At 40.4% G+C, this 21,557-nt stretch overlaps 2 protein-coding genes across 2 annotated transcripts; both read left to right on the top strand.

Annotated features, from left to right (window-relative positions):
• Positions 1 to 3,168: 3,168 nt before the first annotated feature.
• LOC148731520 (proton myo-inositol cotransporter-like) lies at positions 3,169 to 10,124 on the top strand. Its single transcript, XM_088762112.1, has 5 exons — positions 3,169 to 3,706; positions 6,198 to 6,357; positions 7,271 to 7,479; positions 8,233 to 8,335; positions 8,601 to 10,124. The coding sequence occupies exons 1-5, from the start codon at positions 3,289 to 3,291 to the stop codon at positions 9,394 to 9,396; spliced, it is 1,686 nt and encodes a 561-aa protein (XP_088618238.1). The 5' UTR covers positions 3,169 to 3,288; the 3' UTR covers positions 9,397 to 10,124.
• A 1,791-nt stretch (positions 10,125 to 11,915) lies between these two features.
• Positions 11,916 to 20,237, top strand: LOC111342277 (proton myo-inositol cotransporter). Its single transcript, XM_088762002.1, has 5 exons — positions 11,916 to 13,485; positions 14,204 to 14,363; positions 15,030 to 15,238; positions 17,668 to 17,770; positions 19,045 to 20,237. The coding sequence occupies exons 1-5, from the start codon at positions 13,128 to 13,130 to the stop codon at positions 19,838 to 19,840; spliced, it is 1,626 nt and encodes a 541-aa protein (XP_088618128.1). The 5' UTR covers positions 11,916 to 13,127; the 3' UTR covers positions 19,841 to 20,237.
• The last annotated feature ends 1,320 nt before the right edge of the window (positions 20,238 to 21,557 follow it).

Below are 21,557 nucleotides of genomic sequence, written 5' to 3'. Positions count from 1 at the left end.
AGCACCATAGGGAACCTTAAGAGAACAGTATGAAGAATATGCATACTGATGTAAAGAATATGAAGGGAAAAACAGAGAGGATCCGGTGCAGGGCCAGTTTCATTTGATCGTTTATTGAAAAAAAATCTTCCGGTGGCTGCTTTACAAGCCAGAACCCCTTAACTGGGACCAGACACAACCATTTCCACAGTACCTTTTGATTCGATTTCTATCTTGCGTTTTACCCAAAAATTTTTGATTGAAAAACGATAAAGCGGGAATGATAAATGAAATTTTCCCAAAGTGTTTGCGTTATAAATCAAAATTGAATATTAAAGATCATGTGAGAAAAATTTGAGCACGAATACTGAAGCATTTTGGTTTAATTAAAAACATAAGTTGTCAGCAGTTATCTTTATAGTTTAAAGCAGGAGTGAATCAGTTTTGTTTACTGAACTTACCTGCTTTTGGAGGTGTTCTGAAGCGCACAGTAAAGAAAGATGGAAGGACCAGCAATAGCAACAGCATCTTTTAGCATAGAGAGCGAAAAGTAATTTTTGCTCGAGAAAATTCAGATTTTCGCTACCCGCGATACCCTTACCTTTTAACTACATTTGCAGCCTTCGGCGGATTTCTTTTCGGACGTAGCACTGGTGTTGTATCTGGTGCAATCAATTATTCTGATAGATGAACGCTTTCGTTTGACTTTTTTCTGGTACGAGCTCATTGTGAGCGGAACCATCGCTGCTTGTATTCCAAGCGCTTTAGCTAGAGATGTTCTCAGTCGACGCTTCGGAAAAAGAATTATACTTTTGATCTCATCAATCGTTTTCACTGCTGTAATGTTTTGATAGTATTGTTTACCGGAAGTTGTGTTAGCAAAAGTTCTCGGACATTATAAACATGCAAAGGATCATGGATAGTTGTGTGAGCCATGCTTTCCGGTTGGCACGATCATAGCGGCTGAATAAAGTGTAGTTTCTTTTTATAGTTAAATCTGGTTTATTACACGGCCATCCGGGTGACATCATTACAACTACCGGGGCGTTAATGATGGAAATTGCTCATTTGAAAGAGATTATTTTCGTTGGAAGAGTTATTGTGGGCTTCGGAATAGGTTAATAGCTATGTTAAATATTGAAGAAGCTTATTATGCTTTGCGCTCTTTCACTAGAGAGAGTATGGCGCGACCATGTGACAGTGTAAGAGCCTGTTCGCACTACGTGCAATTTTATTTGTTTTGCAAAAACATCTGTCAACGTGAAACCACTTCAGTGCGAACGATTTTTTTGACCCACCAAAATTTTCGCAAAAGCCGCCAAACTTCAAAGATGCCGTCAACAACTTTTGGGGGCCTACAATTTTTTTTCGGGCGAGAAAATCTATTGTCCCTTGACAGATACCCTTCAACTGGTCATTATACTTTCGTAATTGAACGTCGCGTTTGTAAGTTGTCGAATGACTCTCTACCCATTCTCAAATGTCTACGGAAAAAGGCTTCAGGATTGTACAAGTCGAAGGCGGCGTTGACGTTTGTTGAGCAAGTGAGTTAAAGTCTCCATGATTGGTAGAGGCCGAATCCTTTCCAACAAAACCAAAAGTATATTATTGACTAGCCACAATAGTAAGTAAGTAAGTAAGGACTTTATTTATAGAGGGGGACACGTAACAGCTGAAAAGCTGACAAACCTGTGGCCCTCTAACTAGATTATACAGCTATTATACAGCTTTGGTTCCCGAACAACGGCTCGTAATCAAGCCTAGAATTTTCACTCTATGATTTTAATCACTTAACCATATATCTGGTTCAGCTCAATTACTCCACGATACACACTCAAATTCTCAAATGGCAACATTCTAGATTATAATCAGGTTTTGCATGGCAAGCAAGCAGCAAAGAAGGGCGATTAAACATTTCGCGGGCGCATTTTGCTTTGCGATCAGTCCTTGATCAGAAACGACATAAAGGAAAACGCACTGTCACGAGATCTCGGTATATTTTTCGATTGCTTAACATTTGTGGTTGCCCAAATAATTTGCACGTCTCAAGTGCGAACGCTGTTACAAAAACAGAAAATTCGTCGTTACAAAATTTTCAATTTTTTCGCAAAGGCCAAACCAAATTTTTCGGTGTAGTGCGAACAGGGCCTAATGCTAAGTGACTATCAACGTTTGCCTTGCGAAGACAGCTTTATTTCTTTTAAGCTTTATTTATTGTTTCTTCATTATTAGGGATAGCCTGATCCCTGATTCTGTGAAAAAACAAAGAAAACAATGACAAAAAAAAAAAAAAAAAACCCCACTGTCGATCCCGATCCCAAAGCTTACGATCCGGGGTAGCGATCCTTTATCCTACCGGGACCTAGATCATGACTTTTCATTGGCTCGATTTTTGCCGCTCTCCCGGGTCCGGTCTTGTTCGTTTCTCCCCAAGAAGAGACTTCGGGGAGGAGCGCGGGCTTTGGTTCCCGAACAACGGCTCGTAATCAAGCCTAGAATTTTCACTCTATGATTTTAATCACTTAACCATATATCTGGTTCAGCTCAATTACTCCACGATACACACTCAAATTCTCAAATGGCAACATTCTCCAGACATTTTGTTTACTCGGCGTGCAAACAGGGCCAAACTAACATGGGAAATAGCGAACCGGGCAAGGTTCGAAATAAGATACCTTGACTTCAACAATACATCGAAATTTGTCATTAGTGGAGAGCGAGAGTCAGTGTAACGTTTTGAAATGTCCACTGTCCTGTTCCACCAAGTGGTCAAGTATAACAGATTCCAAATTAACCCTCGACCTCTCTTCTGTTTAAACTTTTGCTTGCGACAGTTTTCATAGCGTCTTCATAATTGTTTTGGGAAGTCCATGCTAGAGTACCGGCGCATTTACCATATCATCTCTTTTGCTGTGGAACACAATTGGCACACAGAGCAATAATATGGCAATGACTAACAATGAAACATACCCTTCGCTTAACGCGTTTTTAGACTAGTCTGTAACATACGCATAGGCGCTAGACGAACGTTTAGCAATAGTCTGCTTTGAGCTCCACTTCTGCAAAACTTTGCAGGAAATGGTTGGGACAGATTGGGAGTCGGTGATAAATATTCAAATATGTCGTGCAGCACCTGCGGCTATGTTACGCCCATTTGCTGCTTACTGAGAAACGGGATTTTACTTGGTTTTGAAGTCAATTGAAACTTTCTCTCTACAGGAAAAGTCGTTTGAGTCTAAGACGTGATTACATGTGATTATCTACATCGATCGCGCTTTTGTTCAAGAAGTGGATCAAAGGCGAAGCGTCATGGAACAAAAATGCGGTCAAATACTACTACCTGATAGGAACTCCGAGCAAGAACCATTAATGAAAAGTTCCAGTGAAGCGAAACCAAGAATTCCAGTGTGCGTGTATATTTTCACTGTGTTCGCAGCCGTTGGAGGTTTTCTGATGGGATACAACTTCTCGGTCGTTTCTGGTGCAATGATCCTTATAAGGGAAGAGTTTCATTTGTCTTCATTTTGGCAAGAGCTCATCGTAAGCGTGGCAATAGGGATTGCCATCATAGGGGCGCTCCTCGGAGGATTTCTGAATCAACGACTTGGGAGAAAACCAATGCTTTTAGCTTGTGCATTGGTGTTTACGATAGGAGCGATGGTCAAGGCAACTGCTACATCGAGAAATGTTTTACTCATTGGTAGGCTCACTGTCGGTTTTGGAATAGGTAAGTAAAAACAAATTGGTTTTGAGTATTATGCAAATCGGTGTTCATCACGGGATCAAAAGATCTAGAACGATCACAAATGCTACCTTCATCAAGCTCTCCTTAGAGCTACGGCGTGGTGTCTTAATTTTTATAGAATTCTGATCTTGTCCTAATTTTGACCGAATATTACTCGGTGTTATTGTTTTCTTCGGAGTATCTTAGTAGTTCGACATTCGCGCTCGATAGACTAACTCTTAACATCAAAAAATCCAACTTTGTTATTTTTCATCCTTATCAAAAGCGACTGGCTTACCGACCAAAACTCTAAAAAAAAATTTTTATCTTCGTCTCGAGTCTAAAGTTTACATAAAATATCTGAGCGTTGTTATTGATCAGAATCTCTCTTGAAAATACCACGTTGATTCTGTTGTTACAAAAATTATGAAAAATGTTGGGCTACTTGCAAAGCTACGCCACTCTGTACCTCGAAAAATACTATTGAATATCTATAAGTCACTAATCAACCCTTATTTAACCTATGGTCCTGCTCCCTGGGGTCAGGCATGCAAGACTTCTTTTAACTAGATGCATAGCCGCGTGAACTCGGGCTTTCACTGATATCGCACATTTAGGGGACTGCCATACTGCCATTGTTACTGCCGTCACGCAATTTCGTCATTGCCGGTCATGAATAAGTCTACTTGTGTTTATTTTTGCCTGCGTGAGTGTAATGAATGTTGTTACGGTATTAGACAACAATCAAAATAATATATCACCATATAGGAGTAGGTTACTACAGACGCCAAAAGTTGAAATTCAAGGACTTTTTAATGACTTTGAAGGCTGACCTTTGGACACATGGGTCTATTACAAGAAAACATTCATAATTACCGACTTGCTCTATACTTCAATTTAATTATCCTTTGATGATATACCCTCACAGAACAATTCAGCAAATACTTCTTCTCATGTCGTGTAACTTTATTATTTAATCTTACCCTCTTCGTATTAAGCTTATAAACATGCTTTATAACTCTTCTAACCTTCACATAACGACGTAGCCAAGAGGACTTCGGTATGCTTGGATGAATACGCTCATAAACAAATTCCTTCAGTTCTCTGCTCTTTCTTCTGGGACTTTCCAGAGTAGCTTCTGGTATTCTACTGGGGGAAAGAGTTCCGTATAACCCCATAAATTAACTATGCATTCCATTTTACTCAGACTAAATATAATTAAAAGTTTTTTCGCAATACTCTATGCATAATTAATGTATGTATGAGGCTATGTGGAACTCTTGACCTACTGGGTTCTCGATCACGTCTAAATACACAGTTGTGTTTACATGTAAACATAATATGAGATAGCTCGTTTGATATGGCAGGTTTCGCTTGATATTTCTCGGTTCACTCGTAAAGGATCGCCCGTAAATTGATCTCTCGTAGTGTTCGCGGACCGATCTGTTCCCAAAACGCTCCACAAGTTTTAGTGTGGATCTACCGCAAACGCTGTATGCATGCGCTGTAGTGGAACTGCGTTTTGTGACTGAACACACACACACAAAAAAAGAAACCAAGCCGAATTTATACCTCGGGCGTTTCCTTCGGAAAGCTCGAGTAACAAATTCTTATTCGTCAGAAGGGAGCCCTTAGCTTCGTTTGTTGTACTTCGCAGACTGGCATGGCCATGCAATTTCTTCATTTCTTAAAGCAAACGTGCTTTCGATAACTTTTCTTTATCACGCGTCCGTATCAACCCTAACGCACGATATCAATAATAATAAAGCCGCAGCAAACATACTAAATCTATTTCAGCCGTCTAATATTCATTCATACAAAACACGATCGTTTACGTCTGAAACGTTTTATGTTAAAAGTTCGAGACTAGAAATACAAAACAACTCCTTCTCTCGGATCGGAGTAAGCTGTGGAATAAGATACCAAGCTGTATAACGGAATTCCCAAAGAAAGCTTTCAAAAACGTCCTTCGCAGATTGCTATTTGATATCTTAATTAGAAAAAGAAGATAACTATATTCAAATCCCCATGATCATTAAAAAAGTAGGTACATAGATACACCTTTTAAGTTTAAACTCTTCTTATCTTTTTCAGCTGTGTCTCTGTGACTGTGTGACTGTGCCAATAACCACTCTTTTTCCTTAGATTAGCTTTCTAGCCATTTGCGGGGCAAACCATCCCACTTTTATTTTATGTAAAAAGATCAAAGAACATTAGAATAAGAATTGTTCTTGTTGTTGTTGCAATTGTTGTCCACGGAGGCAGCCATTGCTTTAAGCCATGCGCTCTACGGTTCATTCTACACATGCGCTTACTCTTCACACATGCGCTGTAGTGGAACTGCGTTTTGTGAGTAAACCCAAACAAAAAACAAAACAAAAAAAAAGAAGCCGAATTTATACCTCGGGCGTTTCCTTCGGAAAGCCTGAATAATTAATTTGCACTTGTATTGATATTCGGTGAAAATAAATGTACTTTCTGCAATTGTTTTCAGGAGCGGTGTCTGTTACGGCCCCAGTGTATATTTCTGAAATTGCGCCATGGCGTATAAGAGGTCGTCTAGTCACCGTCTACTTTCTATTTATGACGGGAGCTGAACTTGTCGCTGCCATTATTGACGGCATCTTTAGCCCTTACAAGAAGACAGGATGGAGGTAAAAAGTATATCTTTTCATTTGTCGAGCCAGTATTATCAGCAGTGGAAAGTAACAGTAAAATCGTCACGTTTATGTTTTACCTCCATGCATCCATGTTACTAAAACTACTCACCCTGAAAGAAGGAGTGTGTTGTGCAGTGAGTGCAAACAACGACTGTCAACCTCGTTCCCACAAAAGGAAAAGGCCCTAAGAACGAGGTTGAGTGGCGGTGAATAAGATTGCTGGCATCACGCAACGGGGCAGTCACATGAATAATAATTTGTGAAGGTTATAATGTTGGGTGTTCATTCGGGCTGACATATCGAGTTACCCCTCAAGAGTCTTAGACAACCATACCAAATAGTCAGTCATGGTATTTTAAAAGCGTATGACTGATCAGGCTAAAAAAAAAAAAAAGAAAAAAAATTGTAAACGGGGCTTACCAGAACATTGCGTTATTTTTGTTGTGAAACCTCATCGTGTGGCACGAAGTTAAATTGGTCTGGTGCTACTTCCTTCGAATGATGATGATTGTCTATCGCATACTCCAGTTTTGAGGTTTCTCTGACAGCTCATCGGTGCCCGTGTAAAACTCCTGGTAAACAAAGGCACTAGTCTCGTACCCAGACCTCTCACGGCCAAGCCTACATTTCAGTCACAGTTACTCGGTAGGATCTGGGTATGAGACAGGGAGGGCACCATAAAGGTGAGTAAAAGTTCCCGTGACTAAAACATAACTCGCTTGGGGTAAACTCGGGCAGTACCCAGGCTTGTGAGTCAGACTTGACCCTTCTAAAAATAAAAAATTTTACCATTACTGGTGAGCTTCTGGTCAAAAAAGTTGACGTAATACCTCCTAACCATCTCTGAGATGTATTAGAAAGAAAATAACACCAACAAGTCGTATCAAATCATATTTCCCTTCGGTAGATTCATGTTTGGTTTAGGAACAGTCCCGTCAGCCATCATGTTCTTGGGTTGTCTGTGGCTTCCAGAAAGTCCCAGTTGGCTTGTCAGCAGGGGTGCCTGTGAAGATGCAAGGGAAGTTCTTGTAAGACTTAGAGGAACAATAGATGTGAACGAGGAGCTACAAGCTATAGAGACCGTCTGTAAAGAACAAGAATCCTATGATGAGAAAAGTAAGTTTGTGAAATATTGGAGGGTTGGGGTATTTATTGGCACCTCCGCGTGAAGCGTAAAGTTCTTTCGAGTGGTACTGTTTGAGTTTGATCGATCCCGATGTGATCACGACACAATCTTAAAGGGGACTCCGAGTTGGATCCAAGTGAGATCTAGGCGGGATTCTGACGTGGTACAAGGAAGAACTCCGGCGTGATCCCAATGTTGTGCCCGAGTAGGTTCTAGGCGTGGTCACGTCTGGTATTTTTGTTGCTGTTCCGTTGTCACTGCAAAATTAGATTAAAAGCTAGTTATGGTCCTGGATAGCAACCGTAGCCCTTGTTTTATATATCATCGCGTTCGCTGCGGGGATGGGGACTCTGCCATGGACGATAAATTCCGATATACCCTCTGGTGTAAAAGAAACACCAAAATGGTGATTTTCAGCCATTTACACACTACCGCTTGAGAACTTACTAAGAAAAATTATGGAGTTCAAGGTAAGTACTATTATTTATGAACGGAGTTTTTAACGCTCGGATTAATGGCCCACGTGCAATGTGCCACCCCTAACTGAGGGAAAAGGGCCTGGGAAAGAGGTTGATACGGTCCTCTAAATTGACTAATCAAAGTGAATGTATTAATTGAAAGAAATTATAATAAATTTAACCTCGCTTCCTAGTTAAATCTAAGCGAAAAATAAAAAAGTCGGTCTGTATGAGTGGAACCCTAGTGTATGATTAATCAAATGAAAGGTTGTCATTTGTTTTCAGGCAGATTTTATGAGATGTTGACCACTCCAAGTACAATGAAAGCTCTTTTGGTTGGCTGTATGTTGGTATCAATGCAAGAGCTCTGTGGGATTAATATTATTATGTAAGTAAAAATGTTTTATCAACTTTAAAAGTTAAAGCCTTAGATTAAAGATCACTGACCAAGCCCGACAGAATACGTGTATAGTAGGCTATGGCAGCATAAGCTGATTTAAGGGGGCTTTTGCATAAATCAACCGCGTAAATCATGGGTTATCATGTCAATCGTAAAGAATGCAGCGCATCCAAAAATCCTTTCCCCCCCTTCTCCACCCATCAACATCAAGAATAAAACGAATTCTTCATAAAGGCGTGCTTTTTATTTCCAGCTTCTACAGTACAACTATCATACAGATGTCAGGCGTGCTGGGAGACCACCTGGCCTTCTGGCTGGCTGTGCTGGTCTATTTTGCTAGTTTCGCTTTGACTTCTGTGGGATTGTATCTGGTAGAGAAATTAGGACGCCGTAAGCTACTATTAGGAAGTCTTGCTGGGGTCATTCTTTGTTTGTTCCTATTGGGTGGTGCATTTTACTTGGCGAAGCAAAACGATGCTGCCATAAATTTTAACGAGAGAGCGCCCTCTAATATCAGTAACAGTTGTCCCACGACCGGATATTGCTTGGATTGCCTCAGAGTCGGAGAAAAATGTGGATTTTGTTATGCTAAAGACTCAACTAATAATCCTATGAGTGGCTCGTGTGTTCCAATTAACGTATCTTCTGGTGACAACATGGCCTCGTTTGGTAGATGCGGTCGCAAGAATCATACAGTCACGTGGTCGTACCAAGCGTGTCCATACAAGTATGCCTGGTTAGCAACCGTAGCCCTTGTTTTACATGTCGTCGCGTTTTCTCCAGGGATGGGGCCATTGCCATGGACGATGAACTCTGAGATATACCCTTCGTGGGCCCGTAGCACAGCATATGGGTTTGCTTCAGCAGTAAAATGGACTTGTAATGGGTTGCTTTCGATGACTTTTCTCTCTCTAACTGAATGGATTACCAGTTTTGGTGTGTTCTGGCTGTACGGAGGAATGTCGCTTCTAGGGTGGCTTTTTTTCTTTGCTTATCTTCCTGAGACCAAGAATAAATCGCCCGAGGAATTGGAATATTTGTTTTCATAGCATGTAATGATAATATCGTGAAAAACATGCATGGACACCTGCTAAGGAACCTCTAGCTAAAGCTTAGAGAGAGGCTGGAACCCAGTTGCTCTCGAAAATTTTGTTTCTTTGTAGAAATTATGAAACAAGCTTCAAATTAATGAGAGTTTGAAAAAATCGGTTTACATTACTTCATTAATAATGACAATAATAATAGCTTTATTTAAGGGGGGTAACACGTGACAGTAATTCAACTGATGAACTAGTGGCCCCTCATTCTTTGATTTGTTTAGAGAACTTGTATAAGTTTCTGGTAACGAATCAAATGAAAAACGCCGTCATTGAGAGCCTATCATTTTATTTTATTTTATTGATCAATTTTGGTTTCTCGCAATGGTGATCTCTTTTCTGAGTGGCTGTTGTGATTACGTTTGTTTTAGTATAACGGCGCTTAGTGCAAAAGGGCTTTAAGTACACAATTTAAGAAATCACCTGTTGTAATCTGCCTGTTCAATTCTCCGTGTAAGTAAATGGCAACATTAAAACCGGACAAGATTTCTTTTATCAAAGGAGGCGTGATGAAAAAGACACGAGTCGTTCATCTCGATCCAAAATCACGAGAATTCTATCGATTTTTGATGAATTTAGCAAAACTAAAACATAATCTTAGGTCGGTAACCTTAAAATCAAAATTTGATTAGACTCAAATTAAAAAAGAAGAGCACTGCACTGGTACAAAGTGCGACTTATCCTGTTGTTCTTATTTTTAAAGTATATTCCAATATTCTTTTTATTTTTGAACCCATTCACTCCAAAAATCTCATCAGTAATTCTCCTTACTTTCTGCCATAGAATTCTTATGATAATAGGTTGGAGAATTTGGTGTTGGATCAACTAATAATCCTTAACTCACAGTTGAGGCTCAGGTCATTAGTATTGCTGCGGACGGTTAATTTAAGAACCGCAAATTTTGTCCAGCGGCTCAAGACGACGATTACTTATTCGCACTAAAGACGGCAACACGAAATAGGGAAGTTTCTAGACGCTGATGTCAAATTATCAAACTAAAAGGGTCTCTTCGGCGATAAAACTTGTATAGAAAAAGTGAGAACTGAGGGCCTAAAGTTAGTTGGTTTGAGACGGGTTTCGTCGATCATGAGGTGAAACTTGTCATTTGACTACTGGTTCTTTGAGGAAAATGGCCCGCGAGTAATTGATTGGACACGGAATCGTGTAATCCTTTTTAATTGGTTTTTATTCGATCTACAAAAAATATACATAATTCCTGAGCGATCTAACAGCAAGCGATTCCTGACAATTTCATGCTAGAAAACGAAATGATGATACTGAAATTCCAACTAATTACAAAAACACTACTCACTTCTGTGGCACAATCCAATCAAAACTCTAGTACCAAGAAAGAGGTTAGCAAAATTCTCTCAGGACACTTCATGTAGCGAGCTCGAGGTAGAAAAAGGACTGATCGCTCTCGAGCGCGTGTTACGGCAAAAATGTCACATGAACTCAAAGGTCAGCCTTAAGCGATTACGCAATGGGCTCTAAATCACGTTGTCAATTACTAATTAAATGTCAATAAACGGATTAATAAATCAAAATATTATTGACTTTTGATCAACGAAACAGATACGACGTGTTTACATGTGATTATTTAAATGGATCGTGAGTTTGTTATAGTCGACCGAACGTGGAGCGTCGTGGAACAAAAAAAACAATCAAATACTATTACTTGACGACAAAACCGAGCGGGGACAATTACTGAAAAGTTGCAACGCTACTGAGAAATAACGAAACCCAGCGTGTGTGTACATTTGCACTGTCTTCGCCGCAGTCTATAGTTTTGCAATAGGTTATAACTTGGCTGTCGTTTCTGGAGCAATGATTCTTACAAAGTAAGAGTTTCATTTGCCGTCATTTTGGCAAGCTCCTTTTAAGCGTAGCAATTGCTACAGCTATATTGGGAGCTCTGCTAGGAGGTTTTCTGAATCAACGATTTGGGAGAAAACCAGTGCTTTTAGCTTGTGCAATGGTGTTTACGATTGGAGCCGTGGTCGAGGCAGTTGCTACATCGAGAAATGTTTTACTCAGTTATTCTCCTCTCTTTCTGCCGTTCAATTCTTATGATGCTAGTTTAGAGAACTTGGTATTGGATCAGCGGATAATCCCCTTACTGATATTTTTCTTTATCCTCGTCACTTGTCTGCTTCATATTGTATTGCAGTTGTATGGAAAAATTCTGCTTTTGTCACTCACGAGTGTGAAAGGATTATGGCCGAAATGGGTAAATGTCAAAGCAAGCCATCAGCCAATGCATACAGATCGACCGGGATGGTTTAAAGTCAATATTTTTAGCATCTAAAACCGAAGAGACTCAATAGGTCAATATCCATGTAGAGATCTCAGATTCGGTGGAAAAAAAAAATTTCACTGCCGATCCCGATCCCAAAGCGTACGATCCGGGGTAGCAGTCTCTTATCCCAATGGGACCCACGCCGGGTCTTCAGATATTATGAATTTTCATTGGCTAGATTTCCGCCGCTATCTCGGATCTGGTCTTTTACGTTCCTCCCCGAGAAGAGACTTCGGGGTGGGGAGCGGGCTTCGGTTCCCAAACAACAGCTAGTAATCGAGCCTAGAATTTTCATTTTATGATTTTACGTATGATGCACGATTCTTCGCAGTAGATAGCGCTATTTATGCAATAGCGAAAATCAGACCTGAAAAAAATCAGGCCTTTACGGGATTCGAACCACTGACCTCTGCGATACTAGTGCAGCGCTCTACCAATTGAGCTAACAAGCCAACTGGGAGCAGGCCGTTAAGTTGATTCGTAATAAACCCGTGATGATAAATCAGATACAATGGATATCTGAAGTTCATATATTTTGAACGGCGGTATTAACTACGTATGATGCACGATCCTTCGCAGTAGGATTTCAATCACTTAAACATATTTCAAGTTCAGTTCGCTTACTCCATGATCTGACACTCAAATTCTCAAATGGTAACACTCTCTTGACATTTTGCTAAGTCGGCTTGCAAACAGGGCCAAACTAACACGAGAAATATTTTAAAATATTATGATTGCGAACCGAGCAAGGTTCTTTATAAGATACCTTGACTTAAACAGTTCATCGAAGTTTGTCATAGCGGAGAGCAAGAGTGTGTTGTTTTAAAATGTCAGCTGTCCTCTTCCAGCAAGTGGTCAAGTATAACAGGTTCCAAATTAACCCGCTCTTCTGTTCAACAATTTGCATCCATACGACATTTTTCATAATTGTTTTGCAAACTCCATGCTCGAGTACCCGCGCATTTTCATCACCATCTCTTTTGTTGTAGAACACAAATTACTACACGGAACAAAGATATGGCAATGGAACATACCCTTCGTCTAACTCGAATTTAGACTAGTCTGTAACACAAGCATACGCGCTAGACGAGGGTAAGGTAATAGTCACCTTTGAGCTGCGAAGCTGCATTTCGAAGGCAAAGTTTAGGACCGGTTGGGATTCGGCGATAAAATATTCAAATATTCCGTGCCGTGCCTGCGGCTACGTTATACGTGAGAAAAAAGGATACGAAACTTTCTTCACAGGGAAAGTCGTTTCAGTCGAAGACGTGATTACAATCGATAGCGCTTTTGTTCAAGAAGTGGAGCAAACGCGAAATGTCATGGAACAAAAATGAAGTCAAATACTACTAAAAGTGATAAGAAATCCGAGTAAGAACCATTAATGGAAAGTTCCAGTGAAGCGAAACAAAGAATTCCAGTGCGCCTGTATTTTTTCACTGTCTTCGCTTCCATTGGAGGTTTTCTGGTGGGATACAACTTCTCGATCGTTTCTGGGGCAATGATCCTTATAAGGGAAGAGTTTCATTTGTCGTCATTTTGGCAAGAGCTCATCGTAAGTGTCGCAATAGGTACAGCCATCATAGGAGCCTCGCTCGGAGGATTTCTGAATCAACGACTTGGGAGAAAACCAATGCTTTTAGCTTGTGCATTAGTGTTTACGATAGGAGCAGTGGTCGAGGCAATTGCTGCATCGAGAAATGGTTTACTCGTTGGTAGGCTTATTGTCGGTCTTGGAATAGGTAAGTTAAAAAAGAAAAATTGGTTTTACGTGATATGAAAATTGGTCTCAAGATCAAAAGATTAAGAGAGGTTAAGATAAAGATTAAGAGAGATATGAAAATTGATCTCACGATCAAAAGATTAAGAGAGAGTTTAAGAGCCCAGAGAACGATGGCAAATGATACCTTAATCAAGTGCCCCATAGAGCTACGGCATAGTATGTCTTAATTTTTGTAGCTACGGCCTCCTATGGGAGGATCAGCCACATACGTTTTGGAGATTAGTGAGTGAGTGAGTGTAACTATAGAATTCTGACCTTGACCCAATTTTGCGCGTGAGTAGGAGAGAAGAAAACCTAGTAGAGAAGGCAGGGGATAACGCGCTGAAGCCAAATTTAAATACATGAATTAATTGTCTAAGAGGTCAGAGAATGGATAGAGTGAGTGGGGAAGTTCCTTTCACACTAAAACCTCCTAGTAAAAAATCGTGCTCCATCCAACCATTCTCTTGACTCTAATATGTGATTCAGTAGAGATACTCCAAGGAGAGATTAGATGTGCGTCACCGCTTCTCTATGGATTGAAGGGTTGTGTAACCAAGTGTCCCTTTTTGGAATAAGTTGAAATAATTTCTTTTCTAAAACTCTTACAAAAAACCAAGGAGAAAGAAAAATTGAAGTAATTTGGGCTTGCATTGATAACGGGTGAAAATTAATGTATTTTCTCTAATTGTTTGCAGGAGGGGTGTCTATTACGGCCCCGGTATTTATTTCTGAAATTGCGCCATGGCGTATAAGAGGTCGTCTAGTCACCGTCTACTGTGTATTTTTTGTGGGAGCTGAACTTGTCGCTGCCATTATTGACGTCATCTTTAGCCCTTACAAAAAGACAGGATGGAGGTAAAGAGATATAGAATAGTTTTCCTTTAATAGCAAATTCTCAACCATGGAAAGTAACAGTAAAATCGTCAAGTTAATGTTTTACCTACATCCATCCACCCATAGCGGACATACAAAATATGCAATACCTTAGATAAAAAAAAAATTAAAAAAAAAAGTCAAAGACAAAATCCAACAACAATAACAACAACACAGTATGTTTCCAAATCTATCGCTCAAACTACTCACTCTGGCTCATCGATGCCTATGTAAAACGCCTAGTGGTCGAAGGCGCTAGTATCGTGCCCAGAGTTTTCACGGCCAAGCGAACATTTCAGTCATAGTTGCACGGTAGGATCTGGGTACAAGCTTAGAGAGGCATTGTGCGAGTAAAGGATCCTGCGACTAAAACATAACACAATGACCCTGTCAAGGCTTGGGTACCAGCTGCATGTGGTCGATTCTTGTTTCGATACCTACCCGGGATAAACTCAGGCAGTACCCGAGCTTTTGAGTCAGATTTCACCCTTCTTACGACAAAAAAGTAATCTCACTATTACTAATGAGTTCCTGATGAAAAAAAAGTTGACGTAATACCTCCAGACCATCTCTAAGACGTTTTAAAAAAAGAAAGAAAGAAAAAAAAAAACACAGCAAGTCGTATTGGATAATATTTCTCTTCGGTAGATTCATGTTTGGTTTAGCTGCAGTCCCGTCATCCATCATGTTCTTGGGCTGTCTGTGGCTTCCAGAAAGTCCCAGTTGGCTTGTCAGCAGGGGCGCCTGTGAAGATGCAAGGGAAGTTCTTGTAAGACTTAGAGGGACGACAGATGTGAACGAAGAGTTGCAATCTATACTGGCCGTTTGTAAAGAACAAGAATCCTATGATAAGAAAAGTAAGTTTGTGAAATATTGGAGGGTTGGGGTATTGATTGACTCCTCCACACGAAGTGTTAAGTTCTTTCGAGTGGTACTGTTTACGTTTAATCCCGATGTAATCCCGACGCAATCCCGAAGGGAATTGGGATTGGTCACGTAAGGTATTTTTGTTGTTGTTCTGTTGTCACTGCAAAATTAAAGCTACTTAACAACAAAAATGAAAGATCGGTAAAAGAAACACCAAAATGGTTATTTTCAGCCATCTATGAACTATTACATACCCCTTTAGAACTTTTTAAGCTTTTTTACCGAGTTCGAGGTCCGTACTGTAATTTACGAAGCGAGTTTTTATCGCTAGGATTTATGGCCCAAGTGCAACGCGCGCGGACCATAAATCCGAGCGGGAAGAACAGGGTTCTGTTGCTTGCAGTGCGGGCCGAGCGAACGAGGTTAGTAAGTTAATTAGCTTATCACATGTTTCGAATGGATGGGGAAGACTTCAATTCAAACAAACTCCTGAAGTAATCAGGTAGCAAGAACCGAAAAATGGGAGTTTCGTTCAACCATCACCACAGAAAATATTTGACACCTGATTCTTGTAGAGAAAGACCTCCTGATGAAAGCCAGGTAGTTCGTAAAGTTGAATTGTGGTATACGTTTCGAGTTAAGGGGATGTTTTCTTGCCCAGTTCACATCTGACAGCCTACTTCAACAGTTGAAAAGAGTTAACTATCAGACGTTTGTTTGGAGAAAGGCTCTGACTGCAATCCAGCATCTCCCGCAGCCCGAAAGGAATGATGGGTGAGAGGAGACTCCTCGCTAAAGTTGGTTTACATGACAAAAGAACCAGCGCCGAGTAGCCTGTTGGAACTGACGACTTGCACATGTCAGAGCGGGTGTCAGAGCAACTGCTCGTGTGACAACACAGGGTTATCATGTTCAGAGGCATGTTATTGCATGGCCAGCAGTGACATGTGTAGAAATCCACATGGAGTCCTCTTAGACTTTGTTTCTGACTCTGATTCCTAGAACTCTAGTTCTCAGTGAGAAAAATAACTCTCGTTGTTATTATTAGTATTGTAGTCATATATTCGAACATTGCAATGTCATAAATCAGAAACGAGTAACGGCAACATTTTCTTTCTTTTTCATTTACATGTGAGTCATGATTTTTTGTTTGTTTGCCTCCAAGGGACTAGCCACGTTTGCGTGCTAGATCTAAACTGATAAAAATGATATACAGTGAACCGTTTTAATTCCCAAAGGTTTTGCTAGGACGATAGCAAGAGCAAAAGAAAGTTATTTAAAGAAGGGATACATATTTGGTTTTTGCGAGGTTGTTCTTCAAAACAACGGCGAACGCTGGTTTTTTTGCTAATACTCGCACATTTGTTACTTGTCACGTTTAAAATCACGTGACTAATCGCGTGACATACTTTACCACTTACAAATAAAGCAGATGTATATTTAACGAAGTTTAGATTAAGTGGTTGAAATCGTTGATTTTTACGAAGAAATAGCGATGTAAACTACGTTCGAGTGTGTAGCCTCGTTTCCATGCTGATCCGTGAGCTGGACAAGAAAACATCCCCTTAACTCGAAACGTATACCACAATTCAACTTTCCAAACTACCTGGCTTTGATCATGAGGTCTTTCTCTACAAGAATCAGGTGTCAAATATTTTCTGTTGTGATGGTTGAACGAAACTCCCAGTTTTCGGTTCCTACTCCCTGACTTAAGTTGGCAGGCCATGGAATACGACCCCAACCTCGTTCCCAGGGCCTTTTCCCTTTTCCACCCCACCTTCAACTAAGGGAAGAGGCCCTGGGGATAAGGTTGATGCGGTCCACAAAATTGACCAATCACAGCGCATGTATTAATTGAGAGAGATCATAATGAATTTAACCTCGTTTCCAAGTTAAATCCAAGCGGAAAAAGTCTGTAACTTACAGTAAGGATCTCAAACTCGGCTATTAACAGGTATTTATGCTCAGTGGTCAGTGCGCTGGACTCTAGGTCAGATGGCCCGGGTTCAAGTCCTGGCTGGGGCTTGACGTTGTGTCCTTAAGCAAGACGCTTCACTCACATTGCTTCGTCTTCTCGGATAGGACGTAAAGCCGGAGGTCCCGTCTCCTGCACCTATCAATTAGTTAATTTCGGCAAGGGACGTTAAAGAACCCACATCACGAGATTACTGTGATGTGGTCTGGCCTGTTTACTGGGAAGGGGGGGAGGGGGCATCTGTAAAAATTTCTCCTTTATTAATTGTAAACTGCCGCCGGCAGTCTGGAAAAGTCCCCCGCACAGTGTTGTAAAGCGCATTAGAGCATTTACATGGAAATGCGCTATAGAAATTGATCTATATTATATTATATTATTGCATCGTAACGGTTTATGAGTGGAACCCTAATGGTTGTGTAATGAAAGGTTGCCATTTGTTTTCAGGCAGATTTCATAAGATATTGACCACTTCGAGTACAAGGAAAGCTCTTTTGGTTGGTTGCATGTTGATATCAATGCAAGAGCTGTCTGGGATTAATGTTGTTATGTAAGTAAAAATGTTTTATTAACCTTGAAAGTTAAAGGCTTAGATCATCGATCGGAAGATCACTAACCAAGCCCGGCAGAATAGCGGTACCGGCATAGTTTTGACTATGGGCTGATTTAAGGGAGCTTTTGCATAAATCAACCGCGTAAATTATGAGGTATCTTGTCAATCATAAAGAATGCAGCGCATCTAAAATAACCCCTTTCCCCTCCCCTTTTAGAGGCGCGGTGGCCTCATGGTTAGTGCGCTCGACTCCAGATCGAGTGGTCTGGGTTCGAGCCCTGGCCGGAGACATTGTGTTGCGTCCTTTGGCAAGACACTTTACTCTCACAGTGCCTCTCTTCACCCAGGAGAATTAAATAGGTACCGGCGAATTTAATGCTGGGGGTAACACTGCGATGGACTAGCATCCCATCCAGGGGGGGGGGGGTAGAAGTACTCCTAGTCGGTTCATACTACGGAAACCGGAGTTAAGGCTACCGTACACCTTCAGGGATGTCTCGCGTGCAAGCGATGTGGCGTGTCTGGTTTAAACTGTAGATATCTTAACCCCTCTATCAAATTAAAGCTTATAGGACTGGCTATCAGACTATAACAAAAAGTTTGAAAAAAAAACAATTGTCAAATTTTTCCCGACTTCTAAATGCGAGCGCCCGAATCATCTTTTAAGAGCTACAAGTCAAAGGGAATTTGTTCGATTGCTCTCAAATTTTGAGAGTAGCTAGTTTTACATATAAACAACGTAAACAAAAACATGTCTCCGAATTTTTTATTTCTAACTACTTTTTTTCAGGAACGATTTTTGTATGATCACTCCGCATTCTTTGAATCCTATTTGAAAAATGTTCTGTAACTTTTCACTGAAATTGAATATGGCAAATCACAGACACGTATTTTAACGCGCTTTGGCCCCGGAAACGGAGGAACACATTAAATAAGCGAAAAAAAAAATTCGCTTTGACATGTAACGTTCAAAATGTGATTCGGGCGCTCGCATTTAGAAGTCGTGAAAAATTCGACAATTAATTTTTTTTTTCAAAATTTTTGGTATAGTCTGCTAGCCAGTCCTATAAGTTTCAATTTGATATAGGGGCTAAGATATCTACAGTTAAAAGCGGACGTGCTACATCGCTTGCACGCGAGACACCCCTGAAGGTGCACGGTAGCCTTAAGCGGCGGCCCGATGAGCTGTACGTCCTTTACCTCGCTCCCGTCTTGAACATCAAGACAAGAATAAAATAAATCCTCAATAAGGGTGTGCTTTTTGCTTCCAGGTTTTACAGTACAACTATCATACAGATGTCGGGCGTGCAGGAAGACCAACTCGCCCTCTGGCTGGCTGTGGTGGTCTATTTTACTGGTTTTGCTTTCACTTTCGTTGGATTGTATCTGGTAGAAAAACTAGGACGCCGTAAGCTACTATTAGGAAGTCTTGCTGGGGTCATTCTTTGTTTGTCTCTACTGGGTGGTGCATTTTACTTGGCGAAGCAACACGATGCTGCCATAACTTTTATCGAGAGAGTGCCTTCTAATATCAGCAACAGTTGTCCTGACACCGGATATTGCTTGGATTGCCTTGGAGTCGGAGAAAAATGTGGATTTTGTTACGCTAAAGACTCAGCTAATAATCCTATGAGTGGCTCGTGTGTTCCAATTAATGTATCTTCTAATGTCAACATGGCCGCGTTTGGAAGATGCGGTCGCAATGATCATACAGTCACATGGTCGTACCAAGCGTGTCCATTTCAGTATGCCTGGTTAGCAACCGTAGCCCTTGTTTTATATATCGCTGCGATCGCTCCAGGGATGGGGCCACTGTCGTGGACGATAAACTCTGAGATATACCCTCTGTGGGCCCGTAGCACAGCATATGGGTTTGCTTCAGCAGTAAAATGGACTTGTAATGGGTTGCTTTCGATGACTTTTCTCTCTCTAACTGAATGGATTACCAGTTTTGGTGTGTTCTGGCTGTACGGAGGAATTTCACTTCTAGGGTGGCTGTTTTTCTTTGCTTATCTTCCTGAGACCAAGGATAAATCGCCCGAGGAATTGGAATATTTGTTTTCATAGCATGTAATGATAATATCGTGAAAAATGTGGAACACGTGCGAAGGAACCTTTAGCTAAAAGTCAGCGACAGGCTCGAACCGAGGGGCTCTCGGAAATATTTTTTTCGTTGTAAAAATTATGAAACAAGCTTCAAATTAATGAGAGTTTAAAAAAAAATGGTTTTACATTACCTCATTCTTTGATTGGTTTAGAGAACTCGCACAGTATTTGTTAACGAATTAGATGAATAAACTTCCGTCAATGAGAGCCTCGTTCATTTCATTAATCAATTTGATTTGTCATCAGCTGCTCGTAATGTTGATCTCTCTTCTGATTGGCTGTTGTGATTACGTTTGTTTTAGTTTAACAGCACTCAGTACAAAAGGGCTTTAAGTACACAATATAGTTTAGGAAATAACTTATTGTAGTCTGCCTGTTGAATTCTCTACATAAGGAAATGGGAACGTTTATCCCTGGGCACGCAACCTCCTTCCCAGGGCCTTTTCCCTTAGCCAGGGATTGGGGCAGGAAAACCTTTTCCCGCCCCACTCCCAGCTCCACTCCTAAAGGGAGGCCCTGGGAACGAGGACGAACTCAGACTTGTTCAAAATCGCTAAAAAAAATGACATTTTTTAAGGCAAAAGGACGACTATACACCACAGGTAAAGTAATTCAATATTTATTTATCAATGATTTATGTACATAGTCAGCAATATATCACTATGGGTGAGGCAAACGGTAAATCTGGTACATTCACTATAAACCTACGGTGGCCCAGAAGGCTCAACGCAAACGAAAAATATACTGCAGCAAATAAAAAATATACTGCAGCAAATAAAAAATAAACTGCAGCGACTAAAAAATATACTGCAGCAAATAAAAAAGTCAAAACGCAAAGAAAAAAAGTACCGCGGCAAATAAAAAATGCAACGCAAAACAAAAAATACTGCAGCAAATAAGATATGCAACGCAAACAAACAAACAAAAAAAAAAAAAACGCAAACAAAAAAATTGGAACGCAACGCCAAGGAAGACTGGGTAATAGTTCTTAGTTTCCCGCCAACACTCGTTCCATCCTTTGCTTGTTCGCCTTTCCGAACCATGTTTTGTAGCGAACTTATGACAGTACCATACTGCTCCTTTAAAAAATCAATAATAACTCTATTTTTATACCCTTGATGAAAGTAATCTTCTATAATCCTTCGCAGATCGCTTTCGTCCATAACCAAAACGGAGTTCCAGTTCATGCTGTTTTGGCGGGAAACTAAGAACTATTACCCAGTCTTCCTTGGCGTTGCGTTCCAATTTTTTTTGTTTGCGTTTTCTTTTTTTTTTGCTGTAGTACTTTTTGTTTGCGTTGCATTTTTTATTTGCCTCGGCACTTTTTTCTTTGCGTTTTGATTTTTTTTATTTGCTGCAGTATATTTTTTATTTGCCCTAGTATATTTTTTATTTGCTGCAGTGTATTTTTTGTTTGCGTTGAGCCTTCTGGGCCACCGTATAAAACAGCAGTCGGCTACATAAACAGATTGTATGGGCTTCCTGTGGTACAGTAGGGGTCATGAAAGAAACACGAATCGTTTGTCTTGTTTCAAAATCACGAGATTTCAATCAATTTTTTATGAATTTAACAAAACCGAAACATAATCTTAGGTCGGTAACCTTAATAACAATATTTGAACACGGAAATTAAAAAAAAAGGTGAATTCCACTAGTAGAAAGTGCGATTTATGGTTTT

Source organism: Stylophora pistillata, chromosome 5 (genome assembly GCF_964205215.1).
Source record: "Stylophora pistillata chromosome 5, jaStyPist1.2, whole genome shotgun sequence".
In the NCBI taxonomy this organism is placed as follows: Eukaryota; Metazoa; Cnidaria; class Anthozoa; order Scleractinia; family Pocilloporidae; genus Stylophora; species Stylophora pistillata.
The sequence above is the reverse complement of the archived record's forward strand: the minus strand, read 5'-3'. Positions and strand labels throughout refer to the sequence as shown.